The sequence below is a fragment of the Hydractinia symbiolongicarpus genome, chromosome 5 (assembly GCF_029227915.1).
Source record: "Hydractinia symbiolongicarpus strain clone_291-10 chromosome 5, HSymV2.1, whole genome shotgun sequence".
Lineage (NCBI taxonomy): Eukaryota > Metazoa > Cnidaria > Hydrozoa > Anthoathecata > Hydractiniidae > Hydractinia > Hydractinia symbiolongicarpus.
The window spans coordinates 25425954-25452025 of record NC_079879.1 but is presented as its reverse complement, the minus strand read 5'-3'; the positions used below and the strand labels follow the sequence as shown (position 1 = coordinate 25452025).

The 26072-nt window shown below is 32.5% G+C and overlaps 3 protein-coding genes across 3 annotated transcripts in view; 1 reads left to right on the top strand and 2 right to left on the bottom strand.

Annotated features, from left to right (window-relative positions):
* Positions 1-4760, bottom strand: part of LOC130645640 (DNA mismatch repair protein Msh2-like) — a 35402-nt gene extending 30642 nt beyond the window's left edge. The window contains exons 1-6 of the mRNA XM_057451690.1: positions 4643-4760; positions 4469-4521; positions 2668-2703; positions 1995-2082; positions 991-1133; positions 444-557 (exon numbers count right to left, since the gene is read on the bottom strand). Coding sequence (XP_057307673.1) covers positions 444-557; positions 991-1133; positions 1995-2082; positions 2668-2703; positions 4469-4521; positions 4643-4679 — 471 coding nt within the window. The 5' untranslated portion in view covers positions 4680-4760. The remainder of the gene's footprint in view (positions 1-443; positions 558-990; positions 1134-1994; positions 2083-2667; positions 2704-4468; positions 4522-4642) is intronic.
* A 112-nt stretch (positions 4761-4872) lies between these two features.
* Positions 4873-10653, top strand: LOC130645638 (tetratricopeptide repeat protein 1-like). The gene is made up of 9 exons (XM_057451687.1): positions 4873-5006; positions 6832-7134; positions 7401-7461; positions 7546-7658; positions 8049-8085; positions 9633-9722; positions 10028-10086; positions 10177-10231; positions 10353-10653. The coding sequence occupies exons 2-9, from the start codon at positions 6844-6846 to the stop codon at positions 10466-10468; spliced, it is 822 nt and encodes a 273-aa protein (XP_057307670.1). The 5' UTR covers positions 4873-5006; positions 6832-6843; the 3' UTR covers positions 10469-10653.
* Positions 10654-11472: 819 nt separating this feature from the next.
* On the bottom strand, positions 11473-25471 carry LOC130645637 (low-density lipoprotein receptor-related protein 2-like). Its single transcript, XM_057451686.1, has 18 exons — positions 25263-25471; positions 24315-24406; positions 22454-22877; positions 21692-22110; positions 20928-21256; positions 19427-20087; positions 18536-18844; positions 18230-18379; positions 16661-16789; positions 16287-16469; positions 15787-15927; positions 15105-15278; positions 14654-14824; positions 14289-14420; positions 14126-14175; positions 13579-13676; positions 13133-13489; positions 11473-12902 (listed from the first exon to the last, which is right to left on the bottom strand). Exons 1-18 carry the CDS (start codon positions 25337-25339, stop codon positions 12353-12355), a joined length of 4446 nt encoding a protein of 1481 aa, XP_057307669.1. The 5' UTR covers positions 25340-25471; the 3' UTR covers positions 11473-12352.
* Between the last annotated feature and the right edge of the window lie 601 nt (positions 25472-26072).

Sequence of the window (26072 nt, the reverse complement as noted above, 5' to 3'; positions counted from 1 at the left end):
GTCGTAAAAACCATATATTTTAGAATGTTTTAGCTTATTTTACACAGAAATTTACCATTTTTGAGCAGTAAAGATTTTACACAGAAAACTGACTTAGTCACATTTGAAGGTCTATTGTTCCTTCTCATTGCGCAAAACATCAGAAAAACTCAACTCAAATCAACTAAAAATTTTTGGACCAGTTTTGGCTCATTTTGCACAAAAAACTTCCATATTTAAACCGATAAGATTTTTTTTAAACAAATTGACTATGTCACTTTCGAGGGTCTATTGTTATATCTATCTTCGTGCAAAAAAAACAGAAAAAACTAATGATTCAATTCTAAGAAAAACTGGTAACGGACACAAGGACGCATACAGGTTATTTTACAGTAGGTCAACAAAATTACAAGTAGGAAAACGGCAAAAATCAACAAACTGAGAAATGTTGAAACTAAACAAACCCTTTGTCCATTTGCATCACTTGCAAGACGAAGACTCATTACTATAGCAGATGCTGACATGTCAATATTGTTGAAAAGAATTTCTTCAAATTGTTGCAAGTTTCCAGGTGATCCCTGTAAAGCAGTAAACAAATTACATTAATTGCAGACTTTTTTCATTTAAAATCGATATAACCTCTTCCAAGTCCTTTTATCACAAGGTACAGAAATTAAATTGAAATTAAATTAATATAATAAGTGTTACCATCTTTATAGCTTCCTATCTTAAAAATACAGACATTTCTCGTAAAAAGATATGATGCCCTGTTATTACATTTTTTGAAACATTGTTACTGAAAGTATGTGACTAGTTTGTAAACACTGCAGCTTTTTATTTATAATTTAGAACATTTAACATTTAATCTATATATTATATAACTGAAATTGAATTGATGTGCATTTACATACACATGATCAGGTAAGGTGACACTATTATTTAATCAATGCACCTTAGCAAGGATGTACAAATTACTTTAGGAAGTGACAAATTGGCATTAAAATTTCTTACTTTTCCAATAAGTTCCCATTGGTTAGATTTGCTTGCTTTGTTTCTGTACAGCTCCACGCGATATTGCCAAGTAAGCAATAAGTCCCGAAGGAATGTTTCAAAGTTCATTTTACTTAGCACAACGGATGGAACCTTGGTACTTCCTTAAAAAATAAAAAATATGCGATACTGAGATGACCCAATAAAATCATGTATAACGTACCAACTTACAACTTTAATGTTTCTTTCCATCATTATGACTGTTTTTAAGGATTTGTGCCATATTATACGAATCACACGAATGCTAGGGAGGTATTTAAAAACTAGAAACATCTACTTACAACAAGGAAATGGATTATAACTACAATTCTGGTCAAAATATGTTAAGACAAGACAGCAGATCAAAGTTTACCACCACATAGGGTATTTCAAATTCACCCATTCGCATTTTGAAAAGTGCACTTGCCAATGCTCAGCTTGTATTTAGAATTTAGGATCTTAGGTTAAATCCAAATTCATTAAATGTCCTGTTGCTGATGTCAACATGGTCATTTTTATGAATTTTAGTACCTTCGTAACCTCAATGTGGATTAGTTCGTTGTGCTGGCGTACAACAGAATACGCCCAGCAAATATGAAACACTGTTCTCCTGGCCTGTGCTTGTACAATTCTTAAGTTTACAAACTACAGAGCATTGACAATCACACTTTTGTACATATGTGGAAAATAACAAAATAAAAATGCCATAGTCTAAATACTTTTGTTTAAGATTGTAGATAGAAGTGTTTTCAGAGATATTTGTTTATTCTCTACAAAATGATGGAAATTAAATGTTTACTCAAGGTTTTACAAATTTTTCAGATCCTGATTATCTGTGGCTGTCTTAAATGTATTAGCATAAGATCGCCAGAACAGAATGAAAAACTGAATTCACAGGGCTAAACTATTTAGAATTTGAAACAATAGACTATTTTTCTTTTTCTTTAAAGGTCAAATGTCATAAGAATTTAGCATGGTACACAAACCTTTCCCAAGCTCTTTGATGACAGTATAAGTTTTGAAAAATTCTTTGGCAGCAAATTTTGCATCCTCATTGTGAACCGTGTAATATTCCTTTAATAAAAAAAATGTGGTTTTGCAAAACAATGGCACATAAAGCTCTCTATTTAAGAGCAGAGAAAAGATTTTTAATGACTCGCACACTACAACAATGTTAAAACACATACAACATGTCTAAATATGAGCAAAAATAGGTTCTGCTCAGGGTGTAATCCAGTAATCTCAGTGGCTATTTCCTAATTGAAATTTACCGCAAAATTTTCCAATGTAATGAAGCTATTAGCTCAGAAATATAGCAATTCAATAAGCAATGTTACTTTTTGGAATTATTAAAGGAATAAAATTTCACTAGTACACCACACAACATTATTTCATTTCTAAACCAAATAATCTTTTAAATGATATATGGTGGTGGGTGTAGAAATAAAACATGCAAAACTTTAAGATATAGAATTACGGTTATCAGATGCTACTTTAATCTGGAATTGAACTGTTTTAAAGCGTTGGAGAAGATAAATCCATTATCTCCCCTGGGACACATTTTGTACTACATCTGGGAGATCCTTTAATAAAATTTCCAATTTTGATCCCACAGCCACTATTTCCAATTTTTAAATTACATCCTGGTGCTGCACTCACCCCTCGGTCGAATATTCTTAACGTTGTGCTTGGTTTCTAAAATTTAATAAAACAAAACTCAAATGTAACAGTTATTTCAACACAAATTTTTCGATATCATAACCATTCCATGAAACAATCATTATTTACAAAATTATCAATAATCTGTGTACTTAAGATTTAGGCCTAAAAATTCGTACTAGTTTTATTTTGCTCTAAAACGTTTAGTGTGAAAATTTTAAATGGTGGTACAAACAATATGAAAAACTTTTTTTAAGAATAAAAACAATTACAAATTATTTTACACTCAAATAAAATTCCAACTGGTTCCAATTAAAGTCACATTGATAAAAATTAATTTCTTGTAAAAAAATCCTTCTTCTTTACTTGCAACTATTATTATACTTAAATGTACCTCGTGTTTTTTAAAATCAGGTTGTTTAGAAAAAAAGTGTATTTGTTAAAAAGCTAATTAATTTAATACTACCCAGGATCCACCCAGGCTTTGCCAGACCAACTGAATGCCAATTTTGCGGAGTTCATAGTTCGTTTGTTTTCATTAGTTTTGTCAAAAATATCTAATGAAAAACTTTCAGCTAGAACAGTAATATATATTTCATTATTGCATAGTCATGAAATGTGCGTTTATTGCATTACATTTCTATAACAAACAGGTGCTAAAGAGAACCATAAATATTGGCTATTGAAACAGGTGCCCATTATGACAGAATTTGTGAAAACCTGAATTTTAAAATTTTTTGTGCAGGTTTTAAGTTTTTTTAATTCTTGCACAGCTGGGTTTAGCACACATTTCATTTTTGCGCACTTCTTACAGGAAAATACAATAAAACACACCCAAATATGTTACACATCTTTAAAAATATTTTACAAACTTAACAGGTTTGCAGAGCTAATTAGTGCTTAATATATTTTTCAATCTTGGACATACACCAGCCAACACTGCTTATATTATAATTTATGTAAAAAATGATAAAAATCTTAAATTTCATTTTTCAACCTTTTTATACAAACTAAATTTGTGCATCTTTTGAAAAAAATATTTTAGACATAATTTTTACACAGTCAAATATGCAAAAAAATAGCATTTCACACAACCAATTGTTTATGCAGTGTCTCTGCATGAAAATTAGTGTGCAAAAAATTCTTGCAAATTAACATGATTAGATGCTTAGAATCTAAGGTGTTCGATTAAGCAACATGCGAAATCATATAAAATGTATAGCTACCATAAATTCTTTATTTACCCTGCATTTATTTTTACTCTTGATTTTTAGCCCACTTCGAGAAGATAATTTACATACAAAAAATTAATTAAAACAGGGTAGCTAGTCAATTAGCAGGGTAGCTAATCATTTCTTACTTTGATATTTTCTTAATAATGCTGCCATGTTTCCCACCACATTCTAGACTTAATGCTTGTCTGTCATAACACTCTTCTTTGTTACGATAACTCTAATTAATGACAAATAGTGAGTTGGCTTCTTGTACATTGCAGAATATACAAAGTTTAACAATACATTACCACAAAACAAAAAGTTGTTTGGTTGTGCCAGTTGTATTTCAACAAAGAGCAAACCTTGAGGTAATCGCTATCACAGGTTTAACTACTACTAAAATCGAATGGGTGTTTTCTGCGAGGGTTATTATATAACTAAATTCTTGTTTATAGAGGTGGCCCTAAACAAAGGTTTTACTGTATTTATTAAAGAAGACTTGAAACAGTTTGAAAAAATAAAAGATAAATGTTGCTTACCAGAAAATTTTTTTTTACAAGATGCACTGTGTAGTAAATCATTCTTACCTCACCTAAACTGGATAAGTAGGATAAAAAACCTTGCTCTCCGATGTTGTCAGCTAAAAGTAGAAACATATATAGCATGTTAATCAACATTGAATATGAAATTCATTAAAAGAAATATGGCTACAAAAATTGCACGAAATAATATAATAATAATTTTTAATAAAATGAAATTACCAAAGGAAATTTGTTGGTTTGATTGAAGTGCAGCCATCGAAATTCCTTGTTCATGAAATTACTCAAATCAAAACATTTACACGTGCTTCCAGACTACTTTCCCGCGTAGCCCCTGCGATCACTCCCCTAATGTACCCATAAATTTGTACTTTGGTCCACGGTGGAGAACATTCTAGTTAAATATGGTAGCTTGAACTGTGTGAAAATTCTCAGAAAAATTTTAATTTTCGCAATCTCAAGTCCTTGCATCTGGCGCGTTCCTGACATTACTGGATCTTTTTCTTCCCCTGATCAGTAGTCCTGCCACTTATCTTTTAATATCAATGTCTTAAAACATGTTGCTTATTAATATCAAAATAAAAAGGTGAGTCTGGAAAAAAAGAAGTTTTTGTCCTGTGGCTAAAACTTGTGTTTTTATTTTATGATGATATAGCTAGTTTAAAAAATAGTAGTCTGAAGAAATACCATTCAGAGTATAGATTAACCAGCTCTTATGAACGTTGCACCATTCAGAACTGATACCACATTATAATCATATGCCAATTTGTGGAAAACGTCACAACCAACTGAATGCACAGATGCTCTTTTTTCCATACACTGCTCAATTGTTAGTGGATGGTTATTTCGCATTTTAAGATATAAGTTGGCACAAATGCTGGACTTAGTTCTGCTTAGTTGGTGACTTCAAATTGGACTCCACATAGCTACATGGTTTTTGTCTTACAATGCAATACACCTGTACGATAATTCAATTGTACATGTGTTCCTACAGCTCTCCATCGTTTTACAATATCGGAAAAAAAGGAGGTAAAAATCGTGTTTTTATGAGATTTTGTTAGAGACGAAAGCGTTTTTTCTCCATTTTTTTAACTTCTGTTGTATCAATTTCTTTCAAATTTTCAGGAAACGTTAATAATAATAATAAGATACAACTTATGTGTTTTTTTCATTAAAAACAAAGTGCGGCAAGAAAGTTTATCATGAAAAAACGTGTTTTCTCATTAATAAACTCTTATAAAAGTGTGATGTTTACCTCCTCTGATCACTAAAAAAGCTGCGATGGAGTGTTAGTTTTCCTGAATTATCGTAAAGGTGTATTGATGCTTTAGTCACTCGTGCCAGAACACTCCATCTTGCTCAATCGCTCCAGATTTCTTCCGTGATGGCTCCCTTTATTATACATCACAATATTCTGATCTCCTTGAATTCCTTTAATATTACAAACCTTTTCCTAACCTCAATAGCTGAGTATCAACGGTTGAGAAGCTGTCAACACCAAATTATTGTTATTAGGTGTTAAAATTTCACAGCAATTGTTTTTTTTAGTGTGTTGTTTCAGCATTGCTGTTGTCAGAAAAACCATATATCACTTATTGGGTGCAGAATTACATGTGAAGACAACTAACAGGGATTATAAAAACACGTATATAGCTACCTAATTTGATTTGCTCACCTCCCTAACTGAGCAAGCAAGCATGTGAATTTAGTTTTGCCCAGGTCAACAAGCAACAAATAAGTGACATTTTTAAGTTATTCACAAAAAGTAAAATCCAGCAAAACTTTTTACAAGTAAATTACTGCAAAAATGACCCTTGAAATAAAAATTAGTGCCATTAAAACTTTGAGTTATTTTTTTTTAATTTTGGCCTCTTAAGCAGGAGGGAATGAGATAACATCTGTTCCAAGTAACACTTTTTGATTTGTGGCTCACCCACTAGTTAATAAATCTATGAAACCAGTTTTTTTATAACAAGGCCTTCATCACAGGAAACAAGCATTTTATTAATCAAAAACAACAGGACAAATGTTTAGTAAGTATAGCTCAGTTTTGAAGCCTGTTTTTTTTTTGAGGACAAAATTTGTCACATTCAGTGTGTCTAAGATACATTGAAAAATTTAAGATGTGGCTTTTATGTGGCTTAAAACCTAGAATATCTTAAAAAAGCCTTTTTGATATAGTTATGAAAGTTGTTTAAGAATACCATCTTTCAGAGTTTTTTTCCCTGATTGTGTCATAGTTTTTTCATCTGTGTGCTTCTTTTATAAAAACCTTAAAAATGACATTGTTATAAGAATGGTCTAAATTTAGTCTGATGTTGGATGTTCTTTTACTTTCGTAGAACTAAGGATGAAATTGTTTTTGTTAGCATTTTACTTTTTATGTCATTTGTGTACATTATGCAATCTAGAAAATATGCAAAATGGAAGGTAACACACAACAGCAGGATGGAGATAAACACAGTACTTCACCAGAGCTTCCAGATATAAAAAAAGTTCAAATAGAAGATGTTGAAGATGAAGAGAATAAGACATCTAGTACCTGTGAAAATAAAAATTTAAATACGACCTGTGAAAATAAAAATGTAAATACGACCTGTGAAAATAAAAATGTGAATGCAAAGAAAACAAAGAAAGATTATGAAAATTACAGTGGAAAGAAAAATACTGATGAAACAGAGGTTGAGGAGATTTTAACTGAAGATGTTAAAAAGGTATAAAGCATACCAATTTTCCTTAAATTTTGTGTTGTTTGCCGCGAAACAAAAACTTGCACTTGAACCTAGGTTTAGAGCAATGGTGTTTTTATAGAATTTGATGTTTCTGAAGAAAGTCTTTGTTGTCTAAGCACTAATAAAACGGAATTTTTTTTTTTAAAAAAAATTGAATTACCATTGTTTAAACAGCATTTGTAAATAGATAAAGAAAAAAGGCATATAGAGTATGTCTTCTATGGTTAAAATGTTTCCTTTATTTTTAGCAAAAACACGAAGATGCTTTGGAATTTAAAGAAAATGGAAATAAACTTTTTATGGAAGCAAGTAAGTGTTATATTTATTATATATGGAGAAATGTCTAGGTTCACAAAGAAAGAACTATGTGTGAATATTTTTTTCTGTGTTTAGATTTTGAAAAAGCAATCACTCTCTACTCGAAAGGTGTTGATATGTGCCCTAAATCATATGCAAAAACCTTAGCAATTCTTTATTCAAATAGAGCTGCTTCCTATGTAAAATTGGTGAGTATTGTTGTGGTCAGAAAGGGATGTTTTCCGCACTTCCCTCTATTCCTGCTTCTGCCCCTTAACCCAGGCAAAATAACTAGAAAACAGAGAATGTGGGGAAAAAATTCTTGATTGTTAGTCTATCTATACATCAGGTTTATTTCGGGTATATTCAGTCTCTGCACTGTATATAATTATTACATTTAAAAGACACCACCCAGCCTGCTAAAAATATCACTCCCAATTACTTTTCACCCCATATTATATTTTTCTTTTCAGTAATGTAACAACCTAACTGTTATCTATTATTTATTCTATCTTTTATTATTTATTATTATTATTTATTATTTATTGTTATCTGTTATTGTTTATTATTTATTATTATTTGTTAGTATTTATTTTTAGGAACAAAAGGAAATGGCAATACAAGATTGCACATTAGGTGAGTTATATCATCCATTTCGGACTCACTAAAATATATTTCATATTAATTTGTGTACAAATTAATAAATATATAGCGAGAGGTCGTGGGTTCAAGTCCCACTCGATCCATCATCTTTGCAGCACTTGGGAAGATAATGTGCATGATTACTTATACAGAAATTAATAGTTCTTTCGAATGTAAAAATTGAAAAAAACTGTCCAAAAACATTGCATTCCTTATTTGTGAAAAACAGAATAGTGAAACCCTTATTAAATGGATGTCTCTTTAAAACAGACAGTTTTTTTTTTGTTCCTGAAAAGTTTTTAAAGAGACTTTAGCAAAAAGCCCTCTCTAAGGCAGACTCTTCGATAAAACACTCACCCGATATATATGCAGACATTTTGTCGAGTCCTGCGTGAGCATTTGTCCGGAATTAACCTGAAAATCTGATATTTATTTACTTACTTTTGTTCTAGCATTTTTATGTATGTTCATTTCACGGGATAGCAGTTATTATTACTGACACTTTAATCTGTATGTCTGTCGCAACTTAAAAATCTTGAAATAAGACTAGGCTACCTTAAAAACCATTAATATTCATCACTTCCTGGAGACAAATCTAAAAAACTTTAAAATATGAATAGAAATATTCAAGAATTCTTATGTTAGTTACTTTTGTTGTGGGTCCTATTAGAAGGAGTTTGGAGTATCCAAAGAAGTAGGAAGATTTGCTCCAAGTTAATAAACATTTAGTAGTTGTGGTTTGGGGATTTGGAAGAAATATCTTTACACTTTTTTATCTGTTGAAATTAGGAGTTACAAGCAATTGTAACAATTGTTTTTGTTGACCATAGTTACTTAATAGTTATGGAATTAAAAACTCTTTTAAAAAATTAATAGCCAGGATTTGATAGAAAAATGACGGGGTAAAATTTAAATTAATATGCTTTGGACTATGAGGCCCTAAAGGGCAGTCTGTTTTAAAAAAGACACCTTTTTTATAGTCAACAAACTGTCAGCTGGAAACTTGAGCTGCGAATTGGTAACTGAAAACCATGTTTGTTAACAATATATGACTGCTTTCAATACTGACCTATCCTCAGGAATTTTGACGGTTCATTCATGGGGTTGTTTTTGCCTGGTTTTGCCTGCATATGTGCTGGACCCATCCTTTAAGGATTAGGCACAGGAGAGAATGTAATGTCTTGGTAGTAAAATGCTGTGTTGTGCTTTTTGTAATTGACTTCCCCTATGTTTAAATTTTTGGGTATTTTACATTACCTAATTTTGTTTCTGATTATAAATCTTGTGTCTACATATGCATTGAAAAGAGCCTTGTTAAAAAAATGGTTATAACCTTGACTTCAGCTGTTATAAAATTTCGAAACCGGTTGAGGACCTGTAAAACAGTCGTCTTTAGAGAGTCTCCACTGTAAACAAAATAATTATTTATTTATCTTACGCAAAAGTTAGTAAGTGACGCTATTCTTTCTGTGCATAAATGAATACAAATAGGGTTGGTTTGAGTGATGTTTTTTTCCATCAGACTTTTTTTACGATTTTAGCATTGGAGCACGATTCATACTACACAAAAGCGAGATTACGTCGTGCACAAATGTTTGAAGCTGTTGACAGATTGGAGGATGCTTTGCAAGGTACGATTTTTTACATCATTCTTCGCAACTCCATTGTGTTAATTATTGTAAAACATTTTGCCGTCACTAGTTTTATAAAAACAGACCATATTAAATAATTGGATTGTCAAGAGCCTATTACTTTTACAGCTGGGAATTTTTACGTAATTCACATAGAACCGTGCGAATGTTCATTTCGTTTGACACTGATTTATTTCTGTTGCATTTTTCCCATGTTTGTTTGTTTTGTATTTGTGTTTGACTCCCCATAGTTTGTTGTCAAATTTTGAGAGGAAAATACGCTATTAGAACATGATGTTTTTTAGATTATAAGGAAATATTAACATACGACAAATCCTGTCAACAAGCAGGTGAAGCAGCATTGGTAAGTTTGTGTAGGTTTTTAAAAAAACTTTTATCCTTCATGAACATTTCCTTATCTTTTTAAACCTTTTTTAAAACCTTATATTTTTAGCGTCTTCCGGAACAAATAAACGAAAGAAACGAGAAACTTAAAGCAGAAATGTTTAGTAAGTAGAGTGTTACAACTCGATGTTTTATTTGTTGTGACACAGGCTACCAAGCAAATTTGGAATCCATAATTTTGCGAGAAATTTAATTTCGCGTGATTATTGCGCTTTTTTTTTCCAGGTAAACTGAAAGAGCTTGGGAACATGTGCTTGAATCCGTTTGGATTGTCAACAGATAACTTCAAAATGACGCAGGATCCCAATACTGGTGGATACTCCATAAACTTTCAAAAGTGACCCATATCGACAGACCAAGTATCATTGTGAGCACAGCACGGAAGCAATAAAAAGAAGATGGAACAGTACTTTAAGCTATATAGGGAAATAAAGAAACTCTGGATGAGCTTTATGTTGTATATTATTTTAATGAATCTAAAGAAATTTTAATGTAATCCATGCAGCTAAAAAAGTTAATTTTTTTCCTTGAAGTTTTTTATTATTAGGAGAATGTAATATAAAAACGAAGCTGTGAACTGACTGTCTAGTGCAAAGTCATATGAACCAAGGCAAAAAATCGCATTGAGTCGTGAGCGCTTGTGTAAAAGTCCTGTTTTTTAGCGGGCATGGCGACATAAAATGTTAATTTTTGTCACATAAAATTCTACTTCCGTCTGAGTACACTCTTTCATAGCGTCAGTTCCGTGACCATTTTATTCTGCAAAATACTAATTTTTCAGGAAAAGCAGCACCGCTGTGATAGGTAAACAATATGGTGGCTGATATGTACATTGGAAAATCTCAATGGCGCCACATAAAGATTGTTTTAAATTCTCCAACATTTTGTTGCTAATATAGCAATTTTATTTTTGGTAGAACCAAAGTATTGCATTACGGTGATAATATTTAGTGTTAGGAAATTATCATGGTTCCGTTGGATATCATAAATAACCAGCGGAAAGGGCACTGCAAAAAATAGTTGTATTTTAGTACTTACTACACATTCTACTACAGTTCAAAAAAGTATAATGAACATGGAGAATTTAATGTTCCTCTTAAATCTATGCAAGTAACGGAAAAGAACATTGGTTTCCTGTAATATTTGCTTTGATTAACATAGCATCTCTTTGAAATACTCCTCGAAGCTTAAAGAGCTCTGGGGATGAGAATGAAAAATCCTCCATTGGCCTCAAAACCCAAAATTGAGATTGATTTTTAAATCATTAAAACGAATTTTAAATTCCTTTTGTCGTGCAGAAATTCACCACAATGTTATTCATACTAAAAGAAAGACTTGTAACAAATTAATAGTAATAAAATAGTGAGTAAATTTATTTACAAGAGTAATAAACAAAAAGTACAACAACAAAAACGTTTTTCTACCCAGGAGTTTTAATTCGAATATGTTATCAACCTCGTCCCCAGGGGTTCTTGCTTTTACATCACGCAACTAACCTTGGTGACGAGGATGTCATGTAAGCCTATTTTTTTTCATCAAAATTCACTGGAATTTTAGCTAAACTGGGTCTCCTGCCTAATTTTAAGTTCCCCATTGAAACGAGCGAAAAAAAATTAATCCCAAAGCTTAAAAACGTTTTTTTGACGACTCGTCACTTTTTAACATCTTTCTTTTTTTCTTCAAATAAATAAAAGGACTAGATGACTTGCTATCTTGATAAATTTTTTTGTGTTTATTTTTTTGGCAGGCAAAATAAAACAATTCAATTGGCTAATAATTCTTTTTAGAAGATCTGATTGGTTAAAAAAAAGTATTTGCCTGCTGAAGAAAATCTAAACAAAGCTTATATCAAGTCATCTATAGTATATGTAAATAAGTTTTCTGGACAACGGCTAAGCTTTCTTTGCGACTAGTAATATATCTTTTGCTTTTTTACCCAACCTCAAATATATTTTTCTGTTATTGTAGCAAATGACACATTTTTCAATCATACTCACACCAAAACGCCGTTCATGGCACACTCCAGCCAGCGCCGTCTACAACGCTTTAACTTCTTATAGTTACTATATGTTAATACTAAATAAATTAAATAGGTAAAAATATACAGACAGGTTTCAAGTACTGGTTTCTTATAAAAACACGTGCAATAAATTAATCCTTCCACTTTTAAAAAGCTTGTCTATCAAACGTAAGAAGCAGCCTTGTTGAATACACTGTTATCCAAGTTATGCATCTGAGTTGCCTGATACATCATTGTGTCTCAGTTGAGTAACAGTCTCTGAATCATTTTCGGACCTTGGCAAACTCAAGCCCATAACAATCGGCTGCTCTCCGGGTAGATCTTGTAAGCTCGGTTGACTTGCGTAAGGTGGTAATTCCCCTAACCGGGTTAATGATTCCTCTTGATGATTTAAAGCTGGAGTTGCCGCCCGGGAGCTGTAATCTGGTGGCGGATCGCTAAGCACGTCTTCAATATTGTATGGGTCAGCGAGTCGTGCTTCTACAAACGTCGTGATTGGTGGTTTTTCCTCACTGTCGAATTTAACCCAATCATTACCCAAATTTGCCTTTTCGTCAGTAATTCCGCCACCAGTCGCACCAGCTGTATTAGAAGTAGGGTTTGTTTGGAGATCGTTGGTCTCGTTGTATCTCGGTGGTAACGACACAGTTGAAGCAGCTACATCGTTATAAAGTTCGTTTTCAAACGACCAATGAACACCAGAGTTGCTTCTTGCGCTGGCAGGTTCGTTGTTGGGCGGTGGTGGTTTTGATTTCCTGTTAAAAAAAATCAATTAGACATTAAAAACTGGATCCACAGCAATGTAAACTTCAACAAAGATTATTTTTTACTAAGCTTAATAAGACTAATGCTGCAACGATAGCGTTTGTCTTATTAAGTCTATCTACATTTTACGATTAAAGCCTTAGAGTCTTCGTTTAAATGTATTTTTGCCATTTTTCTCGCATTTACGGCGAATACAGCCACCCATATAGCATTGACTTACTTCTTTTTAATATACCAGATCAAAGAAGCAATAAGCACGACCAAAATGAAGACAATAAAAAGTATGGTCAACACTTTCATGGTTGATTTTTTGCTCGTCTTCTTCTTTGTTTGTGGTGCAGAATTTGGGATAGAGGTGCCAGTATACTTCAGTTTAAGAGGTGTTGCAATAGCTTCTCCGTATTCTTTGAAGCCAGCCTGAACCGAATAGCGAGATAAGTAACCATCTATTGGCATTGCGAACCAATTCGGTCTTAAGATCAATATTTCAGCAGAAACTTTATTTTTTATGTCTTTGTATTCATAAAAAACAATGTCTGTCGCAAAAAAGACAGGAATGGCAACGGATGTTCGGCGTCTAAAAAAATATGTGATGAAATTCAATGAGTAATTGCTAATGTTATGTTTGGAAAAAATGATTACTACTTTTCTTTTTTATTAACTTACGTTCTAGAATGTTCTTTGGAAGTGAATGAGCACGATTTGAGCATGCAATACGCAGAGAAACGGTTCGCAATACTTCTTGCCAGAGCTTTTTTGCTTATCTAAACATAACAAGGAGAATTTAAATTAGCTTCTTTAACGTTCACGTGATTGCTTAGAAAGAATATTTTATCTTCTTCATGCGTGAAAGCTTCTACATACTACGCAAAACCCTATCAATTACCAGGAAATATAAAAGCTACACTCGTGCAAACAAGGCACGTGATTGGAAGTGAGACTAAAAATGATTTATGATTATTTTAATAAATCACATTTATTTAGGCGTGGTAATAGGTGCAAAAAGCCATGTTAGGTTCCTTAAGTGTTTGTTTCAAAAACAATGCATCGTGTAACAAAGGACGTTGCATTAATGGGTTATTTTAAATACAAGACTTTTGTTTACCAAAACAAATATTAACTAAGAGCTATTTCTTTCATTACTGTTTGAATGAAGTAACTACAGTCGAAGAAACAGAAAAGAAATCAGCAGATTCGATGCAAAAGTACTTACGCTTGACTTAGGATCCGTTTTCCTGAAATTCACGATCACTTTTCCTTTCTCTAAAAGTTAAATCACCAACCGTAAATACATGACGCTCATATTCTCTTCTGAAGTATATATTAGTTTTTACATCTTGCGAAAATTAGAAAAAGAAAAATAAGAAAAATATTACCTGCGTTCAAAGTACATGTCTTTCCAACCCACTTCTTTGAGCACGCGCACTTAAAGTTAAACCCAAATCTACCAGCCTCACTACACGTGCCGCCATTTTTACATGGGCTTGATTGACAGCCGCCAGGAGTATCTATGGTGATGTCAAAACACTTAAAATTATAAATTAAATAACAGATAACATCTTTTCCAACCTTCCTGCTAAAAAAGAATTTTTCTTATTTATTTTATACCCAGGACACTATTATTCCAATGCATCATGGTTGCTTTGGACTGTTTTTAAATCATAGCTACCTACAGTTCTAAATATTTTAAAGTGTGTTTTGAATTTATTCTAATAAACATCAAGATTATTGTCCAGCTCACCTTTCATACAGTACGAGACACAATGAGCTGACGAATTGAAATTGTTGTCGTTCGATAAGCAACCTCCCCAAGTAAACGATTCACATTTCTGGCTTTTATTGTTGTAATAGTATCTTCTGCGATGTCCCTTGCATGGACCCACTTTTTTCGGTTGTTGGCAAACAATATAGGCTGAAAAAATCAACCAACATAGAGAAAGTGTCGTTACTTATTTAGTTTTGTAGAGTACTAGACATATGTATAACACACAGAAATATCTTTGTTCTTCTTTGTTATTTCATGGGCAACTAAGAATAATTTCCATTTCCTGCCTTCTTTGAGCTATTCGATATGTGGCTGACGCCGCATTGAAACGCATAACAAAAGGAAAAAAAGAAGTTCTGGAGATGAGATAGTGATATACAAAATAAATTACTCTTTATCCTAGAAGTAACTTAAGTTCTGTACTTACTACACGCTTTGTAGCAAGATAACTCGTTTTCGAATCTGTTCTCGTTTCCATCACAGCCGCCGTAAACGAATTCCTTGCATTGTTTTGTTTTGATATCAAAATACCAACTTTTGATGTGCGCTTCACATCTTCCAGTGACGGCTGGTTGATAGCACTTTGGTAAAGGCTTAGGAACTATGGTTAAATAAAAGAAGGATAAACATTTAATAACACAAAGTGACTCTTACAAAACCAACTATAGCGAACTTTTAATTAATTAATAATAAGTCTAAAGTAGTAAGTTTCGCGGGTGTTATTTTTGCTGCTTTTCGCGGATTTTGGCTAAATTTCTGAGATTATATACCCGGGGAATATTTTTGGAAAGTACAGAGAATCATATACCATTGAAACCCATTAAGTTTTCTGTGACTGGTGTTAAATTAAAAAAAAAAAACATTTTATCTACACAAAGAAAAAATAAAACGAAAAAATAAAACAATCAGAGAATCTTTAAAAGTACCATTCTGAAAAAATGCTTCATTGTGGATAAGTTTTTTTCCAACAACATTTGATAAAATTTTCACTTCATTCGCTAAGATTTATGCCCGCAAAACTTGTTTGGAAATAATCATTCGCAAATGTAATTTTTTTGACCCCCCAAATTGGCACCATTGGGGATAGATCAAGATAAGGTCAAGCTAACCTGGGTTTTGACATGTCTTCTTGTTACAAGACTGTAGACCACAACAAAGCTGTTTCCCTTTACATGGTGACGTCAGTGTACACTGGTTTTGTTGTGCAACCACCTCACATTTCGGATTTGCACTGACAGATGGGCATTCACCTACAAAAAAGTAACTCAGTAGGATCGATATTAATATATATAAAATTTTTTAGCCTTTAAAATCCTTTTTTAGCGGTCAATTTAGAGCAAAATCTCACCGGCATTTCTTCGTTAGTCTATTTGCATAATTATTTTCAGTTTTTCTATTTTAAAACGTTTAGTTCTAGAAATTTCTTTTCGATAATTTTAATAAAAAAAGAAGCAAAAATATTGCAGTGTAACTTTAAATAATTTTAACTTTCGTCGAATTATGTTTTTAAGGGAATTCCATGTGTGTTTTCCAAGTAAATATGGCTTGTGATAATGTCAGATTGATGCACCGTATCAAGAACAAAAAAGGTTTCCTTGGCCTTACGTACCTGCGCATGCGTGTTCGCAAAGTACTTGGCTGTCAAAGTTATTTTCGTTTCCACCACAACCGCCATATTTGAATTGCTCACATTTCTTTGTTTTTGAGTTAAAATACCATCTCCTTATTGATGCGTACGAATGACAGGGACCACTGTCTTTTGGAAGTGCACACACATCTTCAGTAAGAGTTTCTAAAACAAAAACACAACCAGTTTGTATTTTTTTGGCATTGCTGTACTGTCGTTAAATTCGCATAATATGACCGCGCATTGTCGCTAACTCGCAAAATATAATTGCATTGTCGCTAACCTCGTAAAATATGTCGTTAAAAGCGTAAACTTATGCCTGTACAGATTTTAAAATTTGTGAACTATGCTCGTACCGTTTAATCTACTGCAGTTCATTCCAGTCGGGTCCAGTCCCATACCATCTGGACATGTGCATTCGTATGAATTCGACTTAGCAAGACAAAAATGGCTACATCCACCATTATTAATTGTACACGGATGATCTATCAGAAAATAAATATAACAAATAATAAGTAATTAAGGATGCTTTGTGTGAATTTATTGTGTATGTGTATATATATGAGATTAGGATAAAAAATATTTTTAAAGCATATGCAAGAAAACACAGCATGTAATATTCTCTAGCGTCAGCAGCCTCGCTTTTAGGGCATTTTGCCTTTTCAATTTAGGTCTGCTTCTCCAGGCCGCATCCTGTAAAAATGTGCTGTGGACCAGCAAGAAAATAAATAAGTTAATTTAAATATACCTTTATAGTTTTTTTTAACCAGCATTATTCAATGATTATTTTGTGCTATTATCGTTATTCTATGTAGTTGTCTTTTTAAATGGTTGTAACGCTTTAGTTGCTTAAAACTGGTTGTAAATCGAGCAACATCTACGGGTTTGTCTATTAGTATAGTTAAATAGATACTCTATTAGCTAAGCACTATGCTTTACGCTGTAAGAAACTAGCTGTCTGCCTGTCAAAAGATTGACAAGAATTCGACTGTCGTTCTTTTTTTATGTCACTGTATCTCTGGCCAGGAGACCCAGCAAAATTTTCTTTACCACTGTTACATCAACAAAAGTTGAAGTAAAAAAGATTACGCTGGGTCGCAAACGAATATCCCGCGGTCCGAGTACTGACCACGCTTTTTGATTGGTTACTTTACTCACGTGATTATGATCATGAAGTCATTTGTTTGGGCACAAAAGACCTAACTCATCTAAACATATATAATTAACTCTATTACCACGAAAGAGGGTAAGATGTGACAACACTGGCATTATGTTCATCAGCTGATTTTAGTTCGGGGCTTGCTCTGAGAAATTATTTTTTGTTAATGGCCGGATTGGTATTAGGGGTTTGCTCTGGCCCATTCAGTTGACTGTATGCTTTCGTAAATGTGATATCCTCGAAGAAAGCTTAGTTACCTAGACTCCGCTATATCGTGCAACTTTTTTTCCTGTTAGCATGAAATAATTACATTACTCTGCGGGAGATCCGGAATAAAGCTGTGCACTGACATTTTGAAAAAAAAGACGTCGGATAATTAATCTATATAACTATAAAAATTCACGGATTCGCCTGTCCTCATATTTTTTTCCCGCATTGGTATTTTGTTTTGTCCGCCTGTTAACATGAAGTAATAAAATTACTCAAACGGGGGGATAAAATAAAGCTTCGGGGCAGCCGGTTAGAAAAAACAGACAAAATACAGTTATTAAATCTTCTATATAATAATAGCCGTTATCTGTGTGTCGCTCATAACCGGATCATTTTAAGCAACGCACGAAATCTTCCAGCAAAAAATAATAAATATATTTTTTATTATTTTTATCAACTTCGGTGCGACGGATATTTGACGGGTTAAAGTATAGAGATAAAAATAAAGATCAAATAGAAGTAAGAGAAGTGAGAAAGGAAATATAAATAAACTCACCAGTTTTCTGGATAACATCAGAGCATACTCTCCCGCATTCAGCTTGACAACATTTTTTGCTGCCCTTGCACTCATCGTCATTTTTACATTGATCGTTATCGGCAACACATATTGCTTTTGCTTTATATGGACATACCCCCGGCTTTACCTCTAAAATTTAAAAAGATTTTGCCAAAGAATTTGCGAAACTTATTTAATTAAAAAAAAATTTTGAGGGTAAAAAACATTGCATAAGTATAGACAGTTATGCACGATAAATTATGTGTAAAGATTTGTAGCAGTAAAATCCAACAAAAAATCAATCACCTTGGACGCACTGCCGCACTTTAAACCTCATGAATGGTTTTTTTGGATGACATCCTTGTACTGTAGCATAAGCTCTTTGCGCGCATGTCATCCAGTTTGTACATGGACATTTAAATCTTCCTCCTACCACATCCGAGCAGTTGGCGCAATTGTCTACCACACCAGTGTCTTTGTATCCTGGTGGACATTTTGCTGGATCTTTTAGGAACGTATAATACCGGGATGTGCAGGCATTGGTTAGAGAGCATCTTGCATAGTTAGGTCTTATAAATTGTTTAGATATAGAAAATTTGTAGACCTTTCGATACTCTAGTTTAAAGAAATATACACTAGAAGATATAAAAAAATAATAACAGATCGAATTAGAGATTAAATGAATAAATTAATTCATGAATAAATGAATGAATGAATGAATGAATGAATGAATGAATGAATGAATGAATGAATGAATGAATGAATGAATGAATGAATGAATCGATCAATTAATCAATCAATCAATAAACGAATGAACAAATGAACAAATGAACGAATGAACGAATGAACGAATGAATGAATGAATGAATGAATGAATGAATGAATGAATGAATGAATGAATGAATTAATAAATAAATGAATGAATGAATAATAAAATAAATGAATGAATGAATGAGTGAATGAATGAATGAAGATTAAGTGAATAAATAAACAAATGAATGAATAAATGATAAATGAATGAATGGATGAATAATGAATGAATGAATGAATGAATGAATGAATAAATGAATTAATTAATGATTGAATAAATGGATGGATAGATGGATGGATGGATGGGTGAATAAATGAGTTAATGCAGCAATCAATCATAAGTATATAATTTTATTTCACATTCAATTAACATGTATACAAGCTCACCTGTTGTCAAATAATTCCTGTAAACATGCATATCTCTTGGATGATCGAGTCCACCTGTGATGTATTCGATGTTACCACCACTTCTTTTATCTGCTGAGAATATTGCTCGTTTATATGAGTCTGTCCAGTACATTTTTTCACCAAGAATAGTGAGACCAAAAGGTTTTACTACGTTTCCATGGTTTCTGACTATCCAAAATACACCGAATCGGTACACAGTTTGTTGCACAATCTTTCTTTTGTCTTTAAAATTTAAATCTGTTGATTCGATACTGTAATACTCTTCGTCGCACCAATAAATCCTGTCCTCAATTTTATCTACAGCAAGACCTGTTGCATGAATATCTTCCCTTTTGTTTCGTGTGGATATCATTCCAGTACCATCTGTGTTGATGCGCCCAATGTAATGATATTTTTGTTCGGTAAAATACACATAACCCTTCTCTTCATACAAAGCTATATCACGTGGATTGTCTAACCCAGTCTTTAGAATTGTTTTAGTCAATGCTCCATCGAGAGATGACATCATTAATTTTTTGCCATTATCATTAAACCAAAAGATGGTCCTGCTTAAGCCATCTACTGCAATTCCATGCGATGCGCCGGATGTTTGTCTCATAATGACTTTGTAGTTACTACCATCCTCTTTCATGCGATAAGTCTAATAAAATTAAATATAAGAAAATATAATTAAATATAATAATAAATAACAACTCTTACAAAAAGAAGGGCGGTTCTGGAATGTTTAAAGCTAACAGTTGAGCTTTAGAAACCACTGAGATCTCAAAAGTGGTGTGTCTTGCAATTTTATGATGATATAACTATTTATAAACGTCCTGTTTTAACAACCGTTAGGGTTAGAATTAAAACTCTTTTTCGAGAGGAAATTCGTCACCCGTCTGTGTGATTATTATTTTTTTTTTCTAAGGAAACTAAATAAATTAATTAAAAACGAAAATTTGATTATTGTTTTATTATTTCATCCCTAATTTTAATTAAAAAACAATTTAGGTAAAATCGCCAGAAAAAATTCTCGTCGGACTATTATTTCATCAGTTATGATTTTTCGTCGGGCAAAAATTTCGTCACCTGTCAAATATTTCGTTACTTTCAACCCACATATTTTAACTAATAAGGTAATAAGCGCACGGGCAGTTAATAGAGCTGATACAATACTTTCATTTTCTCGGCGTATTACGCATACTTATAACACTTTGAAATTACAAGTTCATCGGCAAACGAATCAAAGATTAAAAGTTTAGTGGATTTTCTTTATCTCGGAACTGCACGGGACAAAGAAATTTCTCGGGTAAAGAAAAAAATTAGAAAATATCACAAGGAGAGGTTCTGCGGATTTGTAATTTATAGTGGCAGCTTGCTTACATTGACAAAAACCATAATTATTGTTACTATAGATGCTTGTTAAGCATTGATTATAACTTGCAATATATGTCACAAAACTGTTAATGTGGAATATAGCTATAAACTTAAAATGATATACCTTTTTAGTTTTCCGGTCTGTCCAATAAATATATTCCTCCAATGGATCGTAATCTAGTGCAACTGGGTAGTCAATCCTTTCGTTCGACGGCGTCACTAAAGGCCGTATACTGAAACCACTCTGGTTGACATACTTCACTAAGTGATTGACAGTTTTTGCATGACTGTCAGCAAAGTAGATTTCAAAATCTTTTTTTACATCAACACATAAAGTTGGCGAAGTGGATGACAAAGTCATGCCAGTTGGACAATCACAGACGAACGTATTTTCAGACGCTTTCAAACACAAATGAGAACAATTATTTTGACTGGATAAGCAAGGTTTCTTTACTAACATAAAAAGAAAAAATACAAGTTAACAACCTGTATCATTTTTGTTGGTTACTGTAAAATATCGACACAATTATTAATGATTTTCATAAAATAGACGCCGCATAAAGACTAATCTCGTTCCCAAGGTTTTCTTCGCTTTCTGCTAGAAAGAATATTAGAAAAAGAAAATACCCTAGGGACGAGATTGCGTAGAGACACCTATGAGAATAGACGTTGTTAATACATTGCGTACAACTACAAGATAAACAATTAATAATTCTCTGGACAAGTGTTTCTTCACTCGATAAATTTTCTCACCCTCTCCAGAACAATTTTTTCTACACAGACTGGGATATATTTCCCCGTACAATTTCTCTACAAAGTTTCAAAACAGAGTTGTGGGAATATAGATTTAGGTCAAGATCAAAGATCATACATAGAAAAGTGATTTACCTTTTTTTAGGATTACGTTTGCGAAAATTCGCACTTGTCCAATATTTTTCTTTTTATTTGAATTCTGAAACAAAAGTTTAGATTGCAAACGAGTGGTGATGTTTCCACGAGCATAAACAGCGTCTTCATACCAGTCGGTATAAAATGCTATATGTTTTGGAGCATAATACGCCATACTGTAGGGATGAATGCTTTTGGAATACGAAATAAAAATCTTTTTTCTATCTCGCCCGTTCAACAAAACAGACTCGATAAAATCCCGATACGCATCGACCCAGTATAATCTGTCCGAAGTATAGTCTATGGCTAAATCGTTCGGCCACTTAATCGTTTTATTAACTACAGTAACTCGATGATCTCCCGATAAAGTTGAGCGTTCAATCTTTGGCTTTTCACCCCAGTCCGTCCAAAAGAGATATCTACAACAAACAAATTCCTGTCACAAAAGCAGTAAAATAAATCAATAATTGTCTAGAAAACTTGAATTTAAAATAGCTGCTAAGATATTATACTGACACCGTGTATGGCATTATATAAACGCTCGTAGTCGTTGAGCGAAAATAGATTTTATTGCTACATGTTGGTTAGAGGCTGGTGCTAAAACAGGATTACCAATGACTAATTTTAATTTTTAGGCTTATGCTATGAAATGGAATTAGAAGCAAGGGGATATGGAATACAAACGGCTCAAACCATTTATCCACAAAATTATTTTTCTTTAGAAGCCAGCAACACATTTTTCTAACATTTTAAGAACCTTACCCGTGGCTAGGGTCAACACATATCCCTCTTGGTTGATCACCATTGTTGAACTTAAAAAGAACTTTCCGATTAAAACCTCTTGTATCAGAGAGTTCCAACATTTTCATTAAGCTGTCTGTCCAATACAAAATATTAGACGACCAATCAACGGCTATGCCTTGCGGATAGCCAATAGCATACGAGAAAAGTGTCGTTTTGTTCGACCCATCCATTGAACTTTTCTTGATAGTGTTGTGTCGAAGATCACCCCAGTATAACTGTTCGTTGACTTGATCAACTTCCAGGGAGCGAATATGTCCTTTAGATTTAAAAATAATCTGCGGTTTCTTGCTATCTGGTAATCCCGAGGACGAATTTAACGGAAAACGAAAAATAGAGGATACATTAGTTAAATACAAACACGGTCGTGGACATTCTGCTGCGCCTAAAAGTAAAATTTATAAATGTTACAATTTCCTGCCTAGGGGTTTACGGTTATGTACAACCTTGTCCCAGGGTCTTGTAGCCCCTGAGCCGTTATTCATTAAAAAGGCAAAATGCCCTGGGAACAAGGTTGGGTTATGTACATTCCGACTGTTTAATTTGCAACCTTGTTACCAGCAGCTCCCCTAGTTTTAATGCAAAATCTAATGATAGTTTAGCGAAGCAACAAACTTAGACCGGACGACACTATAATGGTCTACGTGTCATACTTTCTACGTTTTTATTGGTATTGTCATAAAAATTGTTGAAAGGAAACACGTTTCTTAATTTTTCACTATATTTTTTCGTTTCTTTTTCAAACTTTCATCCTAACTGTAAGTAACAAGAATTCCAAAAGCTTAAAAATGGATGTCATAAAACGAGACGGATGAGTTTACTTTTTGCAATCAAGCAGGTTAATTTTTAATAAATTTCCCTGGCGCGACCATGGTAGGCCCTTCATACTAAAATATGATAAAATATGAAATATGCTTCAAAATTAGTTACTTTTTTAAAAAGTGACAATGATTTTCAATCACTTGTGTAAGAATATTACAAAAATTTAAACATTTATCATCAAGTAACGAATGTTAAAATGAACACGCGTCCGGTTAACCACGGTTGAATTGAAACCTCGTGCGAACGTGGTAGACAACGCCTAGGTCACGCGGGGAAAACGGCCTATTCATTTTTACTTTAGAGGCTTACACGAAAGTCGAGCTGATGGCGGAGAGAAAGTTACCAGCTCTGGGGCAGCTTTATATGTTTCTAAATTATCTTATCTTAAACAAAAATGATAGGACATATATCTTGCATCCATAATAATTATTTTATCAACACTTTTAATTCAAAAGAAATTGCATGCGGAAGTAAAAATTGTTTTTCAGTATTTCTAGACTCGCATTAATTTGTCCTTATAGTTCTTATATAGGATTTTAGGTTTTGATATGCATCTTAAAAACTAGGTTCCTTTAAAAAACCTTCGGGACAACGTCGCTAGAATTAAAGTAAATATTCTACACTCTATTTTAAAAAATTACTAAAATATGACCCATTTTGTTTTTAACAGTAAGAATACAACTGCAGAATTTAGCCTGTTAATATAAAAGAACATGTGTTTTTGTTGCTCATGAAGATCTGTAGCTAATTCATGTTCATGAAAAATCGAGAGAGAAGAAAACAATCATTTGAGAGTATTTCAAGAAAAATTAGCTCATAGAATGTTCTTATTTTTGTAAAATTCATACTCCAGTTGTTCTTTGACTGAGAACAACTAGGGTAAAACTTTTAAGCTACACAAAAGTTTTATTATTTCAGCAAACATCACCTTTGCTTTCTGTTACATCTCGCATAGTAAATAATTTATATTGTGAAAAGTTTAAATATAAATAATACGTACCACCTTGAGCCATCAATAATATCAGCAAGGAAACAACCATTCTGAAAACATTAACTTTCCCTACCACGATCTCGAATTGTTTTATTGTTACGCTAACATAAAAAAAATTTTGATGAGTAATGGTCTAAAGAATCAATCACATTTGCACGAATAGCTCTCCATCCTAGATTGAAAATTAATTTGTTTTCAAGAAAGAGTCTTGAATAATTAATGTTGTTTCTAATTACAAAACTTTTGCTTTTATTTTATTTTTTCAAGTAGTGAAGTAAAAACCATCAAAATGCCAGACAAAGCAGGAAACATAAAATCAAAGCGTTGATGTAGCTAAACAATTTAGGACTCTTTTTTAACACCTGCGGCGAAGAGTCAAAAAGCGGTTATTTCCATATTAATATAAAATATTCACAGAGGAGATGTTAATTTAAGTCAAACTTATGAAATGACAACTGTCTTGACAGTAAAGATAGTTTAAAGTCAGACTCATGTCTTCTTTTTAGAGACACATGTTCTTAACTCTTTCATTTTAAAGCCTCGAAATGTTCTTAAATCTTCCTTAATTTTGCTCTTATTTTATCACTATTGAAGTGTAAAAGATAATTTCAGTACTGGTGTAGACAAAGCCTTAAATATTAGGAAAATGTTCTAAAGTGTTGGATCTCTGAAGCCATATGTTCTTATATAGTTTGTTATGACGTGTATATTGAATCTTCTGCTGTATGTTTCATTTTCACTTTACTAAATTCTAGAGACATGTAAAGTTTCATATATTCTTAAGTGTAAGATTTGGGTTGTCTGATATCAAATTTCGTCCAGTTTTATTTACTAAAAAATTTCTAAATCTATTTTGTAACTGACTGTTATGTTATTATATAACTTTACAATTCTAATTTTATGCCAAGTATAACATAGAACGCTTATAAGACTTTCTTTAACTCGTAAGCTACATACCATATTATATTTAAATTACATTTCTTGTAAGTTTTCGGATATTCTTCAAGAAAAATCAATTTTGCACCAAATAACATTACTTCGAACTTCACGTCAAGCTTATAGTGCTAATAATAAAAAGAATATATGAATATATAAATATATATATATATAAAACGTTCTGAAATGTTTTCCACATAAAATCTGTTAGCTGTTTGCAATTTATTTTCCAGACTGTAAGTTCCACCTCATGCATATACTTCAACTTTTTATTTTTTGTTTTATTTTTATGAATACTAATGTTGAATTATTTATTTTTATTATATACATTTTAATAATATATATAAATATAACATTTAAAAAAACGCACGAACAAAAACATACGAATATGTCTTTTATATTTTTTTGTTATCAAAATGAAAAAGTATTTATGCAAAGCATACAGACAACCTCTGTCTCAGGTTTTCGAACATTTTTATCCCACTGTAAAAAGATCCTGGAAACAAGGTTGACATTTAGTTTTAAATACTTACGAGGGGGTTACCATTTTACAGCGAAGTTATTATTTATTTATTTTTTTTTTTTTTTGTTTTCTTTAATAGTAAACTACTACTTCTGATTCTAATCTCATTTTGTCTTATCATTTTTTTTTTCTTAAATTTCTCGGAAATTTATGTTTATATAAAAACAGCTGTTTTGTTGCAAATCGAGTTCTGTAACGGTGTTCATGAACAATCAAGTCAATAAGAAAATTCTTTTGCTGTTATTCTATGTGCAGAAAGAAGAGCCGCTCAATTACTAAGAATTTAGCTACATCTTTGATTGCTTTTA

Coding starts and splice junctions, on each gene's coding strand:
- LOC130645638 (XM_057451687.1), top strand. CDS start 6,844: ATGGAAGGTAACACACAACAGCAGGATGGAGATAAACACAGTACTTCA. Junction 7,135..7,400: donor TAACTGAAGATGTTAAAAAG/GTATAAAGCATA, acceptor CTTTATTTTTAG/CAAAAACACGAAGATGCTTT. Junction 7,659..8,048: donor CTGCTTCCTATGTAAAATTG/GTGAGTATTGTT, acceptor ATTTATTTTTAG/GAACAAAAGGAAATGGCAAT.
- LOC130645637 (XM_057451686.1), bottom strand. CDS start 25,339: ATGTTATTTGGTGCAAAATTGATTTTTCTTGAAGAATATCCGAAAACT. Junction 15,928..16,286: donor TTGCGAACACGCATGCGCAG/GTACGTAAGGCC, acceptor ACTTTTTTGTAG/GTGAATGCCCATCTGTCAGT. Junction 14,825..15,104: donor ATCTTGCTACAAAGCGTGTA/GTAAGTACAGAA, acceptor TGATTTTTTCAG/CCTATATTGTTTGCCAACAA.